The sequence below is a fragment of the Pongo pygmaeus genome, chromosome 10, assembly GCF_028885625.2.
Source record: "Pongo pygmaeus isolate AG05252 chromosome 10, NHGRI_mPonPyg2-v2.0_pri, whole genome shotgun sequence".
Lineage (NCBI taxonomy): Eukaryota > Metazoa > Chordata > Mammalia > Primates > Hominidae > Pongo > Pongo pygmaeus.
In genome coordinates, this window is record NC_072383.2 from 39,778,976 (window position 1) to 39,801,664 (window position 22,689).

Here is a 22,689-nt window from a genome sequence, read left to right on the forward strand (position 1 = left end):
CATATAACTCAGGTTAAGTATATTGCCTACGATCAGCAGCTTTAAGGGGCAATATGGCCATAGGAACCTAAGTGTATCTGTCAAAAAAAGAGCATACTCTTAACCACTCTGCATTGCTACTTTAGCAGTGAGCATTTCTCCCTTCCATATGCAGATATGTATCCATATATAGCAAGTGTTTTACACTTGACATTATATCTGGAATGTTTTCTCATACAATTAAAAATTCTTTGAAACATTTTAATGTTTCCTAATAATCTATTATTGCGAATGCATCATGCTTTAGTTTGCTGTTGACAATTCTTTTTCTTTTTTTCTTTTTTTGAGACAGAGTCTCACTCTCACCCAGGGCTGGAGTGCAGTGGTACGATCTGGGCTCACTGCAGCCTCTGCCTCCCTGGTTCCAGCGATTCTTGTGCCTCAGTCTCCTGAGTAGCTGGAATTACAGGCGTGTGTCACCATGGCTGGCTAATTTTTGCATTTTTAGTACAGATGGGGTTTCACCATGTTGGCCAGGCTGGTCTCGAACTCCTGGCCTCAAGTGATTCGCCTGCCCTGGCTTCCCAAAGTGCTGGGATTACAGGTGTGAGCCACTGTGCCCGGCCAACAATTATTTGTTTTGAATTTTAAATAATATATGTTTGTACATAAATACCTGCATTTCTGATTAGAACCCTAGGATAAAATAGAATGTAATTTCTAGTTTAAAAAATAGAACATACTTAACATTTGATATTTATTGTTAAATTACCCTTCAGAATTGATCCAGGGCACGTATACAATACCACAAGTGCTTTTAATGTCATCCTCACCAACACTGAAGTGTTTTTTTCCTAATTAGGTTAAAATTGATGTATCACTGGTTGTAATAGATTTCCTTAAAAAGTAATGATAAACTTTTTTTTTACTTTTTCTTTTTTAAAGACAGGATCATGCTGTTTCCCAGTCTGTCCGGCCTCAGCCTCCCAAGTAGCTAGGAAAACAGGTGCGAGTGGCTAATGTTATTTTTTGTAAAGACAGTCTCCTTATGTTCCCCAGGCTGGGCTCAAACTCCTGGCCTCGAACACTCCTCCTGTCTTGGCCTCCCAATGTGTTGGGATTACAGGTATGAGCCATTGCACCTGGCCTATTTTATCTTCTAAATATTCGATTTGTCACTAATTTATTTCCTATTAGAGTCTGTTTTCAGGTATTCATAGAAACTTTTATATATTTGTGGCAAATCTTTTCCTAATTTTTTTATTTGCTTTAAAACTGTAGGCCAGGCACGGTGGCTCATGCCTGTAATCCCAGCACTTTGGGAGGCTGAGGCGGGTGGATCACGAGGTCAGGAGTTTGAGACTAGCCTGACCAACATGGTGAAACCCCCAACTCTACTAAAAAAAATACAAAAATTAGCTGGATGTGGTGGCACATGCCTGTAATCCCAGCTACTCAGGAGGCTGAGGCAGGAAAATGGTCTGAACCGGGGAGGTGGAGGTTGCAGTGAGCTGAGATCGCACCACTGTACTCCAGCCTGGGCGACAGAGTGAGACTTCATTTCAAAAATAAATAAATGAATAAAAATTTAAAAAAAAAAAAAACCAAAACTGTTGTGGTATTTGACTAATGGCCAAACAGATGGTTGAGTACTGCATTCAATCATTCTGTCTGTCTTGCTGTGATCTGGAAGATTCTTTGCTGGTGGGTGGTTAACACTTTGAAGTATTCAAAGTGGAAACACAAAGAAAGCTTTTATAATGAACTTTTCAAATATCTTTTTAATATATTTTTTCTTGGGATGACAATCATAATATTACTATGATAGTATTAATTTATTTCTATTGCTTTTACTAGTTAAAAAAGTAATGGGCATTCTTACAAAGTTAAACAATATAGAAATATACAAAGTAGAAAATTAAAGGTTCTCTAATCCCATTCCCATATAACCACCTGCAGACAGAATGGGAACATTTAGTCATAAATACAAAGATAATATATGGAAAAAAATAGACAATTATTAACTCTAGGAAAAACGTAATCATAGCATACTCCTTGGCTCAGAAGTGAAAAGTATTTACTTGGTCATTAAAGATATATATGGATTCCCCCAAATTTTTAACACAGCCACATTGGGAAGATTGAGGAAGGTAAGAGAAGTATAAGAGATTGAATAATTCTCCTTTATTCTTTTATTAAGTGACTGAAATATATGTACTTTATTTAGCAACATGTGTGCACATGTGAGTAGTTTCTTCTAGGGAATGGAATTTGGTGCTATGGGTAGGGAAGACAAATAACACCTGTGTTTGATTTTAAGCCTTTTAGAGCTATGTTACTTTATATTTTATAGGTATTTATAATTTATTTAATAGGTATTTACAATTTATCCAGATTGGGATAAAGCTACAAGAAATATGATGACAAAACACCCATATTTAAAGACAAAATTCTCTTGAAAAGTTTATTAACATAAGTAACAATAAATCATTCAACTTTTCGGTCTTCAGGAAGTTTAAGGATTAATTTCAGAAGTCCTCATGTAAACAAATCAGGCATGAATAAAGCCCTTATGAACTTTTCAAATAAATTTTTAAAATATCTTTTTTCTTAGGATGACAATAATGGTATTAACATGATAGTATTAACTTTTCTTATTTTTATTAAAATTAGCTCTTCAAGATTATTACTAACAAATCTTGATTTTTATTACTGTGCTAGGGCAAGATTTTAATCACTAAGTTCTTCCTCATCACTGAAATATGTGCTTTTCTTTATCCTTGGGCGTCTTGAATCATCTGATGTTGAGGGGCCTCCTGAACTGGGTTTCCATTTTTTTTGTTCTTCTTCAATTTTGGCTTGCTGTGATTCAAAAAACAAAACAAAACCAATAACCTGTTTAATACTATTTATGGTTCATTAATTCAAAACATGGCAAAAACATACCACAAATGCCATTACTTCCCACTCTCCCAGTCCATGCAGACAATAAGATCTGCTCCCTTCCCCTGAGTTCTGTCTCATCTCAAAATCTTACACAAAATTATCCTAGGAAATTTCTAAAAAAAATCTTTTCTGTTGGGCTATATTCACTTTGAGCAAATAGTTCTGCTCATTTCTTTAATGAAAAAAGATTAAGATAGTAAGTGTTGTGGGGCCCTTAAAATCTAGGAAGAACCAATGGGAACTTTTCATTCACACTGGCTAAGTACCTCAGAGAAACAGCTTGTCTCCTAAGGCTTAGGAGGTTAGGGGGAAAAAGAGAGGTTGCCATGAGGTGATCAATGAAGTAAGCAAGGACTATAAACCAAGTCAACTATTGTATGATGCCTTTTAAAAGAACAATTTAATACCTGGAATGCTATGGCCTGACTGAGGCTGTCAAGAGCAGGATCTTCCCCTTCATCTTCACTTTCTTCTACTTCCTCACTTAAATAAAGAAAAACAAATTGGAATGTAACCAACCAATAGTCAAAAGCAACCAACCAAAAGACAAAAGCAACATGATAATGTATTTAGTAAGAATAATATACATACATTTCTTCTTCTGGTTCAGGAGCTTTCTTTTTTTTCTTTTTTTCTTTCTTCTTTGGAGGCTCACGTTCTCCAAGCACATTTTTCGGACAGGCATAACTTAAGTGTCCACTTTCCTTTTGTTTCCCATTAAAAAGGAAAGGAAAAATACCATATTTGACGTTATTTATAAAAACTTGTCTGGTACCTTATTACTAAAAAGTTTTCGAATTTAAAAAGGAATATTCCCATACTGGGACTATACAGAAGACATTAATGATAAAACCCAGTACTTTAATATTTAGAAGGTGATATTATAACTCTCAGTTATTTTAACATTTAGGACTATTTAGTAGTTTTATTAAGAGTAGAAGCAGTAGTCTTCTTTCAAACATTTAAATCTCAAAATTCAAGATATAAAAGTTTGGTCGGGCGCGGTGGCTCACGCCTGTAATCCTAGCACTTTGGGAAGCCGAGGTGGGTGGATCACCTGAGGTCTGGAGTTCGAGACCAGACTAGCCAAAATGGTAAAATCGCGTCTCTACTAAAAAAAAAAAAAAAAAAAAATTAGTTGGGCGTAGTGGCACACACCTGTAAGTCCCAGCTACTCAGAAGGCTGAGGTGGGAGAATTGCTTAAACCCAGGAGGTGGAGGTTGCAGTGAGCTGAGATCGTGCCGTTGCATTCCAGCCTGGGTGACGAGCAAAACTCCGTCTCACAAAAAACAAAAAATCAAAATTTAAATGGATCATTTACCCTAAATGTAAACATCTTAAGTTATTGATAAAACGAGGATAAAACTATTCCTGTTAATTTCCAAGATGTTGCTTAATACTCTGTTGGGCTGGGCATGGTGGCTCAAGCCTGTAATCCCAGCACTTTGGGAGGCTGAGGCAGGTGGGTCACCTTAGGAAGTGAGTTCAAGACCAGCCTGGCCAACATGGCGAAACCCTGTCTCTACTAAATATACAAAAATTAGCTGGGCTTGGTGGCACATGCCTGTAATCCCAGCTACTCAGGAGACTGAGGCACAAGAATTGATCAAATCCGGGAGGCAGAGACTGCAGTGAGCTGAGACTGTGCCACTGCACTCCAGCCTAGGCAACAGAGCAAGACCCTGTCTCAAAAAACAAACAAAAAACCAAAAAACAAATGGAAAATTTCTTCCTCACTTTTCCTATGAATTACTTCCGTTTTTTCCCTTTCATATCCTGACTACACTTGCACTATCCAATTACAGTAGTCACTAGCCAGCCAATGTGGCTACTGTCTGAATTGATATGTACTGTAAAGGTAAAATACACATTGGATTTCTGAAGACTTAGTAACATACGTGGCTTGCATTATATTCTCATTTGACAACGCTGGACTAGGCTATTATTCCTACTTAGCTAGAACATTGACTTGTAAAACATAAGAGCTCAACTATAATCTGGACATCAGCTCACTACAATTCGATTTAAGAGGTTATGTCAGGGTAGGGTGTGGGGACTAAGCCAAGGTTAGAACAATAGAAGGGAACAATAATCATGCTTTTCCAGTATATTTGACAAAGCAGACAGACTGTGCACTTTGTATACCTAGGACATGGCCCAACTTAAAGAGGTTACTTACTGTTAATGAGCTGCTGAGAAAATAGAGAAGCATATCTGAAACTGTTTTGGAATAATATTGTAGCAAAAAAAAATTAACATATCCCATACTAAAAAAGGATTTAATGAAATAACTTGAGAAAAACCAGGCTAGGTGAATATAAAAAAGTTTTTTTTGGAGGGAGGGAAATTAAATATAAAAATGTAAAAATTATAACAACTCTATGGATCCATAAACCAAAAGGAACCAACTAACACATTCATCTAGGATTTCTCAGATAATTTAATATTTACGGTGAATATGAAGATACATGCTAATCTGAATATAACTACCTTCCCTCCCTCCCTTTCTTTCTTTTACAAAACTCAGAACTTTGGAAAAGTTTCTAAAATGTTTACTTAAGAGGTTTTAGAATCATAGGAATTGACAAAATCAGTATGTATCCAAGCGACTGCTTGCTCACTCTTTCTATTCATCCATCCATCAGTCTGTTTATTTAGTTATGTTTTTTGTCGGGGGTATGGGGAGTGACAGTGGGGTGGAGGACCTCAAGCCATTTCCTTGCATCTTCCATGTGATTTTGTAGCCAGGACGGTATCTTTCAGTGATTCTCTCCCCAGTTCCCCATTACTACCCCTGGACTCTGTTTTTTAAGTATTTTATTTTATGTTTATTTTTATTTTTGAGACAGAGTCTTGCTCTGTCGCCCAGGCTGGAGTGCAGTGGAGTGATCCCGGCTCACTGCAAACTCCACCTCCTGGGTTCAAGCGAGTCTCCTGCCTCAGCCTCCCAAGTAGCTGGGATTACAGGCACCTGCCACCACGCCTGGCTAATTTTTTTTGTATTTTTAGAAGAAACTGGGTTTCACTATGTTGGTCAGTCTGCTTTCGAACTCCAGACCTCAAGTGATCCGCCCACCTCAGCTTCCCAAAGTGCTAGGATTACAGGCGTGAGCCACTGTGCCCGGCCTGTTTCTTAAGTATTTTTATGGTCATTTTACAAACTTACACCTATGAGAACCAGACTAAAATTCTCTTGGTACCAATACAGACCTTATACAAAATTACTCTATGGCTGTCTCTCTCTCTTCATCACCAAAACTTTAAATGGATAATGACAGATCATGAAGAGAACCAAAGAAGAAAATGTGGGGATAGTTCAGTTACAAAACACTAGCAATACTAATAGGAAAAAATAAAAAACTTCAAAACACAATATCCCACAGAGGATAAGGTCACATGATAATGTTGCTATTGAACTGTGACTTAAAAAATGTTAAAGAAACAGGCAATATCCTAGTAACAAAAATTTATGAGTTACGAAAATCTTGCAAGACAGTGACATAAGTAATCAGTCTAGCACTTTTAAAACTAGTGATTTTCAAAAGATTTAGGAACTAGAGAAAATACCACTTTGTATTATCCAACTCAGGTTATCTTTACACATTGTATTTCAATTGAATTTACTTTGATGAGTTTAGAGACCCTAACAACTAGGCCAGGCACAATGGCTAACACCTGTAACTCTAGCACTTTGGGAGGCTGAGGTGGGAGGACTGCTTGAGCCCAGAAGTTTGAGATTGGCCTGGGCAACATAGGAAGACCCTGCCTCTACAAAAAAATTTAAAAATTAAGCAGGGTGTGATGGTGCATGCCTGTGGTCCCAGCTACTCGGACACTGTGGTGGATCACTTGGGCCCGGGAGGTGGAGGCTGCAGTGAGTTGTGACTGCATCACTGTACTGGGTGACAGAGGAAAACCCTATTTCAAAAAAATAAATATTAAAAAATAAAGCATTTTCATAATCTGGTTTAGCCAGTCAGAAGTTTTGGTGAGCAAAAATAAAATACTGATGTGAAAAGTATCTTAAACTATGGAAAGTTCCATTAAGTTTTAAGTTTACTTACCCCACATTCATAACACTTAGATTTATCAAAGTAGTTTCGCCTTCGGATGAACTCAGCTGCTCTTCCATTGTCAATAGCAATGCTTGCTTTTATCACTCTACCAAATAACTAAACAAGAGAAAAATGTAAATGTAGAATGTATTTCACTGAAACCTAAAATTAATTATTTAATCAATTTTCTCAAACCTTCAATTCCAGTTTATTTTGGATTTTTTAGCAATTGTCACTTAGGTGTGATAAATTCTATTCTGTAGTATTCTTATTCCTGAGATTCCACCAATGTTTTGAGAACCCAGTAGTTTGACCTCTTTTCCTTCTATAAGTTAGATATCTTAAGAATCTACTGATATCTGCTACACCTGATGATCCACTATATCCCCACATTTTTGGCCTGGGTGAGCATAAAGGCTTTGGGGCTAAAAACCTTGATGGAGATGAATAGCTTACCTGTTTGTTGTTTATTGCCCTGGTACAGTTTTGTGCAGAGTCTTTATCCAAAAATAAAATAAATGCAACTCCTTTACTCTTCCTGGTATCTTTATCTTTCATTATGGTAACCCTTAAAGCATAAACAAAGAGTTAAAAATGAGGCAGCAATAAATAAAACAGATAATAATACTTGAAAAATTCATTTTAAAAAGGGCTAAACATTTATAAGATAAATTAATACATTTGAAAAATCAGCTATCTCTTCAAAGTCAAGGGATATCAAGAATGGAAATGGGAAAGGGTGATACTGATTTAACAGAAGTGAGCACAGCTATGATTAGGAGTTAATCAGAGATTGAAGGGTGAAGTAAAGAAATTACAGAGACAATGAAATCTTAAAGAGTAACCACAGTCCCTCTTCCATGCTAACTCCCTCACCTTGCAAAACAAAACAAAATAAAGGTATACTTTACACAAGAAGTAAAATGATTTACTTATTTTTCTAAGTGTTAGAATCAAAGTATATTCTTAATATTCTTTTAAAGAATCTTCAGAAAAATAAGAAAAAAAAGCCTCCAGAGCTGGGTGTGGTGGTGTGCACCTGTAATTCCAGCTACTTGGGAGGCAGAGGCAGGAGGATGCTTGAGCATGGGAGTTTGAGAACAGCCTGGGCAACATAATGAGACCCTGATCTTTAGGGAAAAAGCATCTCCAGTTCTGTGGTTTTTAGCCATACCACCCACCAGGGTGTACCTGAGTGACAAGGAGAGTTATGAGAGCACAGAGCCTGCTCTTTCTCCTGCCCCATCCACATCCCTAGTCACGAAGGCCCTTGCCCACCCTATGTCATTTAACATAGTTTAAAAACAATGTTCAACAGGGCTCTTTGGAGAAATAGCGGATTCCAAGGCTAGAGCAGGGCAGGTACAAGAGGAGCTTGGAACACCTTATGCCAGAAAGTAAGAGAGTGCAAGAGTGAGTGAGCGAGTGAGAGAGGGAGGGAGGGAGGGAGGGAGGAATGAATGAATGAATGAATGAATGAATGATGGGGCCAAGAATACAGCAGCCAGCTGGAAGGAGCTCCCACTGGCCAAATCAAGGACAATTTGAGCATCAAAATAATTCATTACAGTAATAAATTATAAGCCACAGAGAAGGTAGGAATTTATAATTCTTATTGATAATAGACCAATAAATAAGTGGAGGAGATGGGAGGGAAGGCTCTTGCTTACAGCAGAATGCCAAGGGATGACTGGTGAATGTAGAGGGAATGCTGGAGTTGGAAAAGTCACCAATTTGACAGAAATATTGAATAAGGTATTTGCTTTGTTTTCGAATTTTTCATAATGTTTGTGAAAGTTATAAATCTTTTTTTTTTAAAGTACTATTTCAAAAGAAGTATTGGCTTTCTACATCATCCTCAATTAATGATCTCTCATCTGTTGCTTCTTTTCCGATTCCACTGCTTTTTTCTTGTCCACAGTGGCATTACTGTTTTAACAGTCTATTCTTATTGGTTCCTTTATGATAATTTTTTCTCTTATAATTTTCTCATATCCTTAAGTAGTCTTCTACTTAAGGAATAAATAAAATCACGCCATTCCTTTGTTCAAAAATCTTCGGTTCTGTAAGTTGCCTATTCTTTGTCCCACAGTCAGTATCCTTGATGATTTGGCTCCCATGTCCTTCATCTTTCACTGCTCCTTCCCACACACACACTATGAAGTCTACCCAAAAGAAACCACTCAATGCTCCAGTAGCATGGCCTGTATTTCCCCAAATTTGTGCCTTTGTTCATACAGCTTCTATCTTCTTTCACCTCTGAATCACTGCCCATTAAAATTTTCCTCATTCTTTCGGGGTTCAAGTCAATGTGTCAGTTTCTAGTAGCTTCAACTGGATATAATTTCTCCTCCATTATGCTAGTCTCTGCTGAATTGTGTTATTCATAAACAATGCCTCATCTCATCTATTTTAATGTAAACTCCTTTAAGGCTGTCTCTGTAATCCATATGTGCCTAGCTCAATATGCTGATTGATAGATATACCTTTATATTCAATGGGAAAGATAGACCAAAAAAATGGGAAAAGTAGTTTCTAAAAGAGTACATTGTATGTGTTCATTCATTCGGTCATTCAGTCACTCTGTTAGCCTCAAGCCCATGTGCTAAGCACTAACAGTAGTTTTTACCCTCAGGAGAAAGCTTACAGTTTAGTGGTGGAGACAGACCAACAAACCAACTATCATACAGTACTTTGATACAGATACCTTCTGTGGTAACAGAAAAAAAAAATTACACCAGATATTTAAAAGGACAAATCTACTGTGACTCCCATGTTTCTGGCAAGGGAAAAGAGGTAGATAATAGCACCATTTCCTAATACAAGGTATATGATGTACTTATTTAAGCACATAATATGAAGCATACACTATTTTGGGAAACCTGAATGTCATCCATAACGCCTCCTTCTTGTTCACAAAGTCCTTCTATACAAAGTAAGCATATCACTAAATAGTACCCACTTTGCTTCCTATACACATCACTAAGTATTACCCACTTTATTTCATAATGATCTCTGAAATCTGACCAGTCTCTATATCTCCACCTGTACTATTTTAGTACACATTTCTCCCCTGGGCTACAGTTTTAGATTCAGACTGGTCTCACTGCATTTGCTTTTTTCTTTTTTTTGCAATGGGATCTTGCTTTGCCCAGCCTGCAGTGCAGTGGCGTGATCTTGGTTCACTGCAACCTCCACCTCCATCCGCCTCCCGGGTTCAAGTGATTCTCATGCCTCGCCTCCCAAGTAGCTGGGATTACAGGTGTGTACCACCACGGTCGGCTACTTTTTGTATTTTTTGTAGAGATGGGGTTTCGCCATGTTGGCCAGGCTGGTCTTGAACTCATGACCTTTCAAGTGATCCTCCCACATCGGCTTCCCAAAGTGCTGGGATTACAGATGTGTGCCACTGCGCCCAGCTGCATTTGCTTTTGTTCCCCTCCAATCTAATTTCTACATTAAGCCAGAATAAACTTTAAAAAATTTAAATCATGTCACCCCTCACTTAAAATTCTTAAATGATTCCTGATATTCTTAGAATAAAAACCAAATACCTTTGTAACCTGACCAAGAAGTAAGATGAGGAACCTGCTTCCATCTCTGGAGCCATCTTGTGCTTTCTCCCCCTTACTCACTCATCTCCAGTCACATTGGCCTTCTTTCTATTTCTTGATCTCACTTTATTTTCTCTTGCCACAGGGCCTTTGCACAAGCTATTCCCTCTATCTGAAATATTCCTCCCTTATTTTTGCCTACTTAACTCTTACTCATACTTTAGGTTTCCACTAAAAAAATACTGACCTAGGTAAGCCTTCCTTGGCTCTCTAGACTAGATAAAGTCTTCCCTGTTTCTAGGTGCTTATAACTCTTGTGTCTTTAACTCCACTGCAGTTTCATGGTTTAGGACTATATATTTATATGGAGATGCATTCAGAGATTCTGACAAAGCGGGAAAAAAAAAAAAAAGGTAAAAGGGAGTGGGCTCTGAAATCTCACTGTTGGATTCAAATATTTTCTCCACCACTAGCTAGCAAGATGACCTTAGGTTTACTGTGTGCTTCAGTTTCATCGTTTATAATACTGAGATGATAATAGTACCTACCTTAAAGGGTAGTTGTGAGAATTAAATAATACACATAAAGAGATTAGAACAATGCCTGGCATATATCTGTGCTCATTTAAGTATTACATACCATCATCATTACCAGTGTTTGGACTGATGACGATGACTTTTTAAAATCTGAACACCCAAAAATTTACACAGAAGTATTTTTCATAATGCTTTTTTAATAGCAAAGTAACTGTAAAAGAAGTTAGTAATTTCAAGATGCAAACGAGCTTCAACTGTTTAATATCCATTTATGGAACACTAGAAGAAATTAGCCAAGATAAATATGCTCGAAATTCTTGGGATTTTAAATTTATATCAGAATCTATATTGGTTATAAGAAAGTTAGGATGACAGTATCCTGTTACTTTTTTGCCCCATAATATAGTTGCTTGATTTAAAACAGTGAACTACGAGAAGTTCAAGTTCTTTTTATTGTTCCTAACCCTCAGCCCTGTTATCATCCATTACCATTTTTGCATGTTTCTAGTCTTTCCAACGATCTCCAAGCTTTCTCTGAAGGAAGATAATGTTTTCTATTTATCAGTCTCATAGCATCCTGCAAGTCAGATACACCGAAATATTTGTTTTTACACTATTTATTTGAAAAAAAAAACAAAAAACCACCTATTTATTTGAAAGTAGGTTACTTATAGTATACTTGATAACACACTTCCTAGTAACCAAAATATTTGTTTACCATTAGCTAGGAGGATGTATCTTTATAGCACATGGAAAGACATTTATGATATGTCAAATTGAAAAAGAAAATAAAATTGTATGTATGGAATATAGTCTTTAAGAAAAATTGTCTACATGTTTATGTACATGGAAAACCAACTAAAATTGTCATAAAAATGTTAATAGTATTATTTTCTTTATTATATCAAGCATGTTTTATTTTTAAAAATCTACTGTCATTAAAAAAATGGAGAAGCAAATTCAGATAAACTTTTAAATGAAGTTACAAAATTTAATGTGAATACTTACTTTACAACTTTGCCATACTTGGAAAATATCTGAAACAAAAGACCACATATTTACAATTTATTTTAAAATCATAAAACATCAAATTTTTAGGTTGCAGACATTGACCAAATTCTTTGTTATAGTTTATGAACAATTTCAGCCTTCAGTCTATAAGGGAGGCCCTAGAAAAAAGTTTTTTTTGGTTACTAGAATAATATACTTACTGTTGTTGGAGTCACATGTATCTGTCTCAGTTTCTAAATTTGACAATGGAGTAAATACAGAGAAAAAAACTCACTCTACACATGTGGTAGATCTAAGGCATACACACTGGACAGCTGCTGTGTTCCTGAGGTATACCCATGGCAACTATCAACTCCATCCTAGTGCCAGCTGCACCTGTGCTTCAAATGTCAATGTTATGGAGCAGCACTTTTCCAATTCTACCCTCACCACTACCTTATTATTCCTATTAAGCAATCCCTGTTTGAGAAGACAGATCCTTAGACTGCTTTATTTAAAAAACAAAACAAAACCTCATAAAATAAGCTTTTATAATGAAAAATCCATTTCTATCAGTCTTCTTCCTCTGCCCACCATTAACATGTTGGTGAAACTTTATACTTGGCTCTCTCTTCTGCTACTTTTACTTTATCCTATGCAATCTCATTTATTTCTAGAGTTCCAGCTCATTACCCATATACTAAGAGTTCCTATTATATAAAAAGTCTTTTAGAATGTGTTAGTATATGCAACCAATAATAAGGAATTTTTTCGTTCCATGATTAAGCTGTATAATGCTGGAATGTAAAATAACTGGATAGCAGTGTTAGCAACACTGGGTTCTGAAGGCCAGTACAGTCTTCTATATAGTACTTACTAATGGCCTCGTTTCACTCAGAGTGAAAGCCAGAGTCCTTACCATGATGTAAATAGGTCCTATAAGGCACCTCGAGTGGGCTTACCTAAGATTACCCCTTTTCCTGAAATGCTTGTCCTCTAGAATTTGCACAGGTGCCTCTTACTCGTTTCAGGTCTTTATTCAAAAGTCACCTTCTCAATAATCACATTTCTGACTACCCTATGTAAAATTTCACCTCCATTCCCAACTTAACATTCAATAGCCCACCTTTCCTGCTTTATTTTTTCTCCTTAGCACCTAACATCTTAGCATCTCCTTAGTATCTAACACATAATTTCACTTAAATGTTCATTAAATATAGCTTCTATTTTTTTCTTTTTCTTTTTTTTTTTGAGACAGAGTCTCATTCTGTCACCCAGGCTGGAGTGCAGTGGTGTGACCTTGGCTCACTGTCGTCTTAACCTCCTAGGCTCAAGCAATCTTCCAACCTCAGTCTCCCAGGTAGCTTGTAGAGGCATGGTGGCGCACACCTGTATTCCCAGCTACTTGGGAGGATGAGGTGGGAGGACCACCTGAGGGGGTGGGGAGGCTGCAGTGAGCCATGATAGTGCCACTGCACTACAGCCTCGAGCCTCGGTGACAGAATTAGACTGTCTCAAAAAAAAAAAAAAAAAAAAGAAAAAAAAAGAAAAGAAAAAAAGAATTTGCCAGGGAGAACTATTTGCTTAAGGTTATCTGTATCTCAAATAGCAGTCACTCGATAAGATTTACTTACCCGGTACAAGTCATTGTTTGTCAGGGAAAAAGGCAAGTTGGATACATACACTGTGCTCTTACTTGGAGCCAATCCACCACTCATTTCTAAAAGTGAAAATAAACTTATCAGCAATCAATCTAAACCAGGATTTTTTTTTTTTTTTTTTTTTGTTTGAGACGGAGTTTCGCTCTTGTTGCCCAAGCTGGGGTGCAATGGCGCGATCTCAGCTCACTGCAACCTCTGCTTCCCAGGTTCAAACAATTATCCTGCCTCACCCTCCCGAGTAGCTGGGATTACAGGCATCCACCACCATGCCCGGCTAATTTTGTATTTTTAGTAGAGACAGTATTTCACCATGTTGGTCAGGCTGGTCTTGAACTCCTGACCTCAAGTGATCCACCTGCCTCAGCCTCCCAAAGTGCTGGGATTACAGGCATGAACCACCACACCTGGCCTAAACCAGGTATTCTTAATTCCAAATAAAACCAGTACATCAGACCAGTCTGGGTATTATTTGGAAAAAAACAAAAAACAAAAAACAAAAACCAATGAAGTATTAACAATCACCGATTTAATTATGCCAGATGTGTACACCTTCCTTACATTTTAGGAAGTTAGGAACAATGACTCCAGCAGGCTGAATTAAGGAATTCCTTTTTCCCAGTCACCACTTAAAAAAAATTCTTTTTTGGTTCTTCTTCTTTCAAGTATTCTTTACACCAACACTTTCAGTGCCACACTGTATGGGTATGGAGACGGGTTTTAAATAGATGAAGGAAAAACTCTGAGGCTACTCCTAACTTCCACTCAGACTATAAGCAAAAAAATGCTCTAATGAATATGTATTGTATATGTACAATACCTAATACCTTGCTCACCCAGGTCAGAAAGAGCCTGGGGACTCAGACACAACCTTAGCCACTGATTTTTGCTAATACACAGTCATGCTATGCTTAACGAAGGAGGTATGTTCTGAGGGTTACGTGATTTCACAGTGCAGACATCATAGGGTGTACTGAGACAAACCTAGATGGTCTAGCCTATTGCTCCTAGGCTACAACCTGTATAGCATGTTAATGTAGTGAATAATGTAGACAGTTGAAACACAATGGTAAATATTTACATAGCTAAACACAGAAAACGTACACTAAAAATATGGTACAATGTATTATACTCTTAGGAGACCACTGTGGTATATGTGGTTTGTTGTTAACCAAAAAGTTGTTATGCTGTGCATGCCTGTACTATGGCTGGATACCTTTTTTGCTTAATATTTTTTTTCTCTGGAGTGGTGTGTTAAGAGGAAAATTTTCTTTTCCCCATTTAGTATGATGTTAAGGAGGAAATTTAAGCTTACGTATCGACAATATAAACTTCTTTCGAAACGCTAATTTTACTTATTGCCAAATTATGAAATGATACATTATATAAATAGGCTTGGTGCCTTGAAGAAACAGGCCTGTATGTATGTGTGTATATGTATATAAAGTTTACAAATGTAATCAGTAATTTTCACATCTTATCTGACAAAGTCAGCAAATTACAGTGAAAATATCAGGCTCAACCAAATTCAAATTTCTGATTTAAAAACAGCGTGTGGTGTGTATTTGAGATGGGAAGATGAACCATCACAAATGGAAAAATATTGACTCTATGGCATGCCAATTCGTGAAGGAATGAGAAAACTGCCTCATGTTTGGTGTTATGGGGGAATTATTTAGAAAACTTCAGGAACTCAACATAGATACGTCGCTTTTTAAAAGTTTCTCATTTGAAACTATGCGTTACACGTTCTGCTGAGAGCCGCGAAGGCAGGGAGAGGTTAAGGTCCTGGAATAAAAAGGGTGGCGGGAGAGAGGGGCAGAGCGTTTTGGCAGCCGAGTCTGGGGAGGGGGCCCCACAGGAGCGAAGGCCGCAGCTGAGGAGGCGTTTACCTTCAGGTGGGTTGGGCCTGGGAGACCAGAAGAGTGCGAGCCCTCGGCTCAGCTGGGGCTCAACCCCGACTCTTCGTAGCCGCTCGCAGCGGCCTTGGCATCACGAATCCTGGGAGGGGTCAGGCGCGGAGAGCAGATGGTACCAGCCACGGTGCCTCTTCCCGGCTGTTTGAGATCCGGGCCCCGAAGGCGGGCCCAGAGGCGAGCGCTTCGCTAACGTCATTGCGCGCGCCGGAAGTGCCTACCTGGGATAACGGCGGCGAGCGGACGGCTACATTTACGGGATCTCCCGGAGGGCCAGAGTCGGTGAGAGCTTTTTACCTTTCCCAGAGATGGATGCAGAGCGTGTGCAGGCGGCTAAACGCGGGGGGAGTGAGCGGGAGTTTTCTGTGTCGGGTCCTTGATTCTCCTGCCTTTGTACTGTGGGACAATTCTGCCCATGCGGTTGAGGGTGGAGAGACGCAGTGGAGTTTGGAATAAAGGGAAGTATTGAGTCTAAGATACGGGTTCGCCTCTCTGTAGCGCCTTAATATGCAAGAAGACGACTGAGCTAGGTAACTTCAGTGACCCGAGAGGAGTCAGGAAGTCGGTAATTTTACTGAAGGTGTTCGCCGTACCCAGCTATTAGGCACTTTAGGAACTACAAAATAAACAAACCTTTTATGTTTTGTTTTCTGGTGAAGATCTCAGTCTAGTTGGGGAGACAAGGACAACTTGGGGAGAGTTGGAGTCACAGAATGACTCATCTTTAGTATGGGTATGGACAAATGTTGAACTTCTTGGCACCTTTTCTCTTCCTGTAAATCTATAATGGCTACGCACTGCTTTTTCTCTAAGAGGCCATAACATGCCCACCATTCCTACAGAAAAATCAGAACGTAATGCAAGGTAATTTATACTTCTACCTACCAGCACATACAGACCAGGCCTCTAACCACTCCCTGGGAGCCTGCGTTCCAGCAGCCTGGAACCCAGAGCCTCTCCTGGAGCCTGCACAATCAATCCAGAGTGAAGCCAATGTCTTCTATAGAGACGGAAGTGCAATCCATCCAGGGCGCAGCTGAATTTTGAGAGTCCTGAATGCCTCCATGGCCGACAGGGGACCGCTGGCACTAATTCTCTTGGCATACTTGTGGCCAGCCAAACCTACCATGCTTTACATCTCTGTTATCCTTGGTTACCCCCCAAGATGTAAGCTTCTGTGGTCTTCTGTGCTATAGTCTCATTTCCATGCTGCTTTGTGCTTTCTTTCGACTTAGGCTATCACTGCTTCTTCGTTTCTTCCCCATTTAACCCCTCAACACCCCATCTGTGCTTTCTGAAACCTCTGTTTCCTGCTTAAACTATTTTACATATTCAACTTCTTTAGTGAAATTCTCCTTCATCTCCTAACCTTAACTATTGATAACACGTAGATTTTCCTGCCAGCCATTTCAGTTGAGCCCTTTCTCTGACCCTGCATTTAAAGTTTGGGCACGGGTGTAGCCATGTTGAACTGATTTCAGTTCCTCAGAATACTTTCTTCCCTCAGTATCTTCACAAAGGCTCTTTTCTCCCTCTGGGACATTTGAGCTTCCTGTTCCCTCCTATCTTTTTCTGGATAACTTCTATTAAAGATCTGAGTTTAGCTGTCACTTTACTTGAGGGGTATTCCCTAACTTCCATAGAGTTAGGTATTTTTGCTATGTACTCTTAGCTGCCCTGCACTTCCCTCACTGCATTTATCACACGTCTCTTAATTGCTTCTTTGCCATCCCTACTAAGCGAGACTGTCGGTGAGGAACTGTGTTTGTCTCGTTTATCTTTGTAACTCCAGTAGCTAATACAGTTCTTGGCACATAAGACAGTCAGTTATTTCTTGAATGATTGCAGGTGCTGAAGGTATGGTCTCAGAGATCAGGCAGTTAACGTTAATGAATACTTCACCCGTAAAAGGGGTCACCTGCCACTCAGCTATAGCTGATTGTGGCTATGTGAGAGTATGATCCCAGTTTTGCCAGAACATCTAATTTTTTCAAAAAAAGTTGGAAATACCATTTTAAAAAAAGCATCCTCTCCCAGTTTTTAAATGTTGTCAGTGGAATAGAATTTTATTTAAAAAAAAAAAAAGCGGGTCAAACAAGTCTCATGTGGCCTATCAGTCACTAGTTTGGAATCTGTTTTAAGTCTTGTAGGGTTTATATAATGGGCTTTGTGGAGAATAATAGGTTTTGAGTTGGGCCTTGATGGTCCGTTGGATGTTGAATGAGAGAATGGAAAAAGGTATCCAGTTTGGAAAATAAACAGCTCCATGGTAGTGTGTGTTAGTCTGTTTGTGGCACAGTAAGGAAACAGGCATAATTATATGCTTTTGGAGAGAATAGAAGGTTAGATATAATAGAAGGAGGTATATGGAAGATAGAAGTTTGGATTTATTATGGTTAATAAAAAGCCTCTTGGATTCTTGATCCTGGAAACTTCACATTATGAATATGCATTAACAGTTGATTATCCTTTTTTAGGGTAAAATGGAGGGTAAAACACTGGAAGGAGGCTGACCAGTTAAGGCCTTAACTTCCATCCATATATGAAATAAAATTCAGATTTATAAATATTATATGTAGGCAGACATCTGGCATTTTTGTTTACTTGTGTAATTTCAGTTAATTGATCAATTATAATGGACAATCAGGGATCCCCTACTAAATTTAGTGCAGTACATTCGGGCTTATAAAAGAAGTATCCTTAAAGCGTTGGAAAGTCAAGTGACTTGTGAAACTAGTAGAGAATGCAGTACTTTATTTTTTTTATTTTTTGAGATGGTGTCTTGCTCTGTTGCCCAGGCTGGAGTGCAGTGGCACGATCATGGCTCATTGCAACCTCCATCTCCCAGGTTCAGGGATTCTCTTGCCTCAACTTCCTGAGTAGCTGGTATTACAGGCATGTCCCACCATGCCCGGTTAATTTTTGTATATTTTTTAAGTGGAGACGGGGTATTACTATGTTGGCCAGACTGATCTTGAACTCTCGACCTCAAATGATCCTCCAGGCTCAGCCTCCCAAAATGCTGGGATTACGGGCATGAGCCACGGCACCGGCCCCAGCATCAGTTAAATTTTTTTTTCAATGACCTTAACTAATTATGTTCTAAAATTTAGGTTTAGTTGTCTGGAATTTCAAATTTATTTATTTATTTATTTATTTTTGAGACGGAGTCTCACTCTGTCACCCAGGCTGGAGTGCAGTGGCGCGATCTTGGCTCACTGCAAGCTCCCCCTCCCGGGTTCACGCCATTCTCCTGCCTCAGCCTCCCGAGTAGCTGGGACTACAGGTGCCCACCACTGCCCCCGGCTAATTTTGTTTTTGTATTTTTAGTAGAGATGGGGTTTCACCGTGTTAGCCAGTATGGTCTCCATCTCCTGACTTCGTGATCCGCCCCCCTCGGCCTCCCAAAGTGCTGGGATTACAAGCGTGAGCCACCGCACCCGGCCTGGAATTTCAAATATTTTCTAATAGAAACATTAGAATATTAATTCACTCTGAATACTGAGCACAGTGTGCAGATTGTTCTAGGAGCTTAATATTCATCAGTGAACAAATAGACATTCCTGCTTTTTATTATTATTAGCATTAATAATCTAAGATACTGTGTAGTGTACTTTTAATACAGATTAAACCCTCACTACTGGAAATACTACTAGTAGAAATACTACTAGTGAGGGACTAATGCGTATTAAAAGTACATTATATAGTATCTTAGATTATTAGTGCTAATTAAAAATAGCACGATTGGGGGATCTGTTAGTTAAGTGACATTAAGAAGGTGACACTGAAGGGCAGGAAAGTTAATTCCACAGATACCTGGATGAAGGGGTGGCCTGCCCCTCCACACCTGTGGGTGTTTCTTGTCAGGTGGGACGAGAGACTGAGAAAAGAAATAAGACACAGAGACAAAGTATAGAGAAAGAACAGTGGGCCCAGGGGACTGACGTTTAGCATACGGAGGACCTGCAGCGGCACCAGTCTGTAAGTTCCCTCAGTATTTACTGATTACTATTTGCACTGTCTCAGCAAGGGGAATGCGGCAGGAGAACAGGGTGATAGTGGAGAGAAGGTCAGCAAGAAAACATGTGAGCAAAGGAATCTGTGTCACAAATAAGTTCAAGGGAAGGTACTAGGCCAGATTTATGTTTCTCTCCACCAAAGCATCTCTGTGTAGTAAAGAATAACAGAGCAGCATTGCCACCAGCGTATCTTGCCTCCAGCCACAGGGCGGTTTTCTCCTATCTCAGAATAGAACGAATGTACAATTGGGTTTTATACCGAGACATTCAGTTCCCAGGGGCATGCAGGAGACCGAGGCCTTCCTCTTATCTCAACCGCAAGAGGCCTTCCTCTTTTACTGATCCTCCTCAGCACAGACCCTTCATGGGTGTCGGGCTGGGGAATGGTCAGGTCTTTCTCGTCCCACGAGGCCATATCTCAGGCTGTCTTAGTGGGGAGAAATCTTGGACAATACCTGACTTTCCTGGGTAGAGGTCCCTGCGGCTTTCCGCAGGGCGTTTGTGCCCCTGGTTAATCGAGAATGGAGAATGGTGATGACTTTTACCAAGCAAACTGCCTGTAAACATATTGTTAACAAGGCACATCCTGCACAGCCCTAGATCCCTTAAACCTTGATACCATACAACACATATTTCTGTGAGCACAGGGTTGGGGCTAAAGTTACAGATTAACAGCATCTCAAGGCAAAACAATTGTTCAGGGTACACATCTTTTTTTGTTTGGTTGGTTTTGTTTTTGAGATGGAGTCTCGCTCTGTCACCTAGGCTGGAGTGCAGTGGCGCGATCTCGGCTCGCTGCAACCTTCGCCTCTCGGGTTCAAGCGATTCTCTTGCCTCAGCCTCCTGAGTAGCTGGTACTACAGGCGTGTGCCACCACGCCCGGCTAATTTTTTGTATTTTTAGTAGAGACGGGGTTTCACCACGTTAGCCAGGATGGTCTCGATCTCCTGACCTCGTGATCCGCCCGCCTCAGCCTCCCAAAGTGCTGGGATTACAGGCGTGAGCCACCGCGCCCAGCCATGGTACAGATCAAAGTGGAGTTTCTTATGTCTTCCTTTTCTACATAGACACAGTAACAGTCCGATCTCTCTTTCTTTTCCCCACACCTGGAGAAGAACATTCTGTGCAGGGAATTGCCAGTGCAAAGACCTATGTTCATCTAAAGTTTGAGGTCAAATGTGACTTTGCTGTTCAGTAACCCTAGTTGGCTATCAATAGTTGTTGAAAGAATATAAAAAGCGAAGGAATGAGTTTGGGGGGGAGGGGAAGCTATGTATCCTGAGTGTATTTAATAATGCAAACTGACTAGATTGGAATGCAGAGTTACTATAGCCTAAGTTGCTACTATAACCAGTTTGGATAAAATGAAAAAACAGATCCATTATCTTGACTTTGGATTCAGAGTGTTAATGGTTTGACAGAAGGATATTGCCTATGACTTTGTTTTCTCAATTTCCATGACACTTTTGCTTAGAGTACAAATCCTCCATACCCTGTCAGCCGTCAGTTGAAGTTAACACAACAGTGGTTGGATAGCCCAGTGGAGTGCTCTAAGAAAGGCTTCTTTTCTTTCTGGAATTAAATATCCCATGATGGTATATTAAACATACCGTCTTCATTGAATATGGCATAAGAGAAAGATATTTTTATAATCCAGAACCAGTTATTAGCGCACTTCTGAATGAAGCTTGTATTCTCCACACTGAGTTCTAATTCTTTTCTCTGCCTAATTGTGATGTAGAGGGTCCTTCTATTTTTCTGTTAATTCTTCCGTTTGCATATCTTGTTGGCTTAGATAACTTTTCTGGAGTACCATTGAAACTGCACTGATATGAGGAGACGTAGTGATGATGTGGCAGGTAACATGATCACTCACTGGGAGTCTGAACACCTTTGTATAAATGTAACTGATTGGTCAATTTCCTAAGCCTGGATAATATCATAAACAACATATGCTGCTAATCAGGAAGCTTGTATTTATCAGCTATTTTTAAATCCTTTAAAAATTACAAGGTTCTAGCATGGGGGCAACATGGTAAGACTATGACTTGATAAAAAATAAAATTAGCCAGGTGTGGTGGTATGCCTGTGGTTCCAGCTACTAGGGAGGCTGAGTTGGAAGGATCGCTTGAGTCCAGGAGGTCAAGGCTACAGTGAGGTGTGTTTGCCCCACTGCATTCCCGCCTGGGCAACAGAGTGAGACTGTGTCTAAGGAAAAGAAAGAAAAAGAAAATTGCACGTTTCCATTTGAATATAAGGTGATATTAGTGTATTCTGTATTCTAATTATCGTAGGAGATGGTAATTTTCATCATACTAAACCATGGAGGTATTTTGAAGCCAGTGTTTACAATAACAGCTAAAAACAACCTTAAACATCTAGTACAATCTCAGAGATAAGGATAAGAGAGATGACCTGCCCAGCTCTCAACTGGCAAAATTCTAGACTAGATTTCTAGGACTAGAATTCTCTTATTATAATTTTGTTCTTATGAAACTTGGGTGGCCTCTGGTGGCCAAAATGATATCTTCTGTTTTCAAGAGTGTGTTTGAAGGGAGTTTGGCTTGAGAGTTCTGTTTATACAATTAATGAAGATTTAATTATTTCTCTATATTGGTTGGTTTATACAGACACAAATCTTTACGTCTGTATTTCCCTCCCTTACAGGAAATTGTTGAAAACGTTAAATTTGATTCCTAAAAGGACTCAAGTAAGTATAGTATAGTAGTATTTAATATAGTAGTTATTGTTACATTTTTTGTGGGACACCGGTAAATTTTAATATTTCAGTATTAAACTACATAGTATTTCTTTAGAACTCTTATTGTTTATTTTTCCTATTTATTACAAAACCTTATTTTTATTTACATTCTCCTTTGGTATATTAATTTACATTCATCATTTTTACCGTCACTTCACATGTTATGCTTATTGAATGATTTTCAAGAACTTTAAAAACAGTTACATACTTTTGTAATACATAATAGTATATATACATTATGCAGTAAAATATTCATCCTCTGCCCAGCTACCTA

General features: G+C 39.0%; 2 protein-coding genes across 13 annotated transcripts in view; one reads left to right on the forward strand and one right to left on the reverse strand.

The window, feature by feature from the left end:
• Nucleotides 1–2,416: 2,416 nt before the first annotated feature.
• ZCRB1 (zinc finger CCHC-type and RNA binding motif containing 1) lies at nucleotides 2,417–15,802 on the reverse strand. Of its 2 annotated transcripts, XM_054445321.2 has the most exons (8): nucleotides 15,612–15,802; nucleotides 13,696–13,781; nucleotides 12,080–12,108; nucleotides 7,438–7,549; nucleotides 6,991–7,098; nucleotides 3,517–3,629; nucleotides 3,333–3,408; nucleotides 2,417–2,841 (listed from the first exon to the last, which is right to left on the reverse strand). In XM_054445321.2, the coding sequence occupies exons 2-8, from the start codon at nucleotides 13,777–13,779 to the stop codon at nucleotides 2,710–2,712; spliced, it is 654 nt and encodes a 217-aa protein (XP_054301296.1). In that variant the 5' UTR covers nucleotides 13,780–13,781; nucleotides 15,612–15,802; the 3' UTR covers nucleotides 2,417–2,709. The 2 variants fall into 2 exon arrangements, with proteins under 2 accessions (XP_054301296.1, XP_063528711.1); XM_063672641.1 differs by lacking the exons at nucleotides 12,080–12,108; nucleotides 13,696–13,781; nucleotides 15,612–15,802 and adding an exon at nucleotides 11,561–11,643.
• The window catches only part of PPHLN1 (periphilin 1), a 120,516-nt gene continuing 113,623 nt past the window's right edge, over nucleotides 15,797–22,689 (forward strand). For 9 of the 11 annotated variants that reach the window (XM_063672637.1, XM_063672638.1, XM_054445306.2 and 6 more), the window contains exons 1-2: nucleotides 15,797–15,917; nucleotides 22,322–22,364. Coding sequence is in view for 7 of the 11 variants with exons in the window: in XM_054445306.2 (XP_054301281.1) it covers nucleotide 22,364 (1 nt within the window). In the remaining 4 variants the exon portion in view is untranslated. The remainder of the gene's footprint in view (nucleotides 15,918–22,321; nucleotides 22,365–22,689) is intronic. The other 2 variants (XM_054445309.2, XM_054445320.2) reach the window with 2 other exon arrangements.

Coding starts and splice junctions, on each gene's coding strand:
- ZCRB1 (XM_054445321.2), bottom strand. CDS start 13,779: ATGAGTGGTGGATTGGCTCCAAGTAAGAGCACAGTGTATGTATCCAAC. Junction 7,099..7,437: donor GGGCAATAAACAACAAACAG/GTAAGCTATTCA, acceptor TCTCTTGTTTAG/TTATTTGGTAGAGTGATAAA. Junction 2,842..3,332: donor GTCAGGCCATAGCATTCCAG/GTATTAAATTGT, acceptor TTTGAATCACAG/CAAGCCAAAATTGAAGAAGA.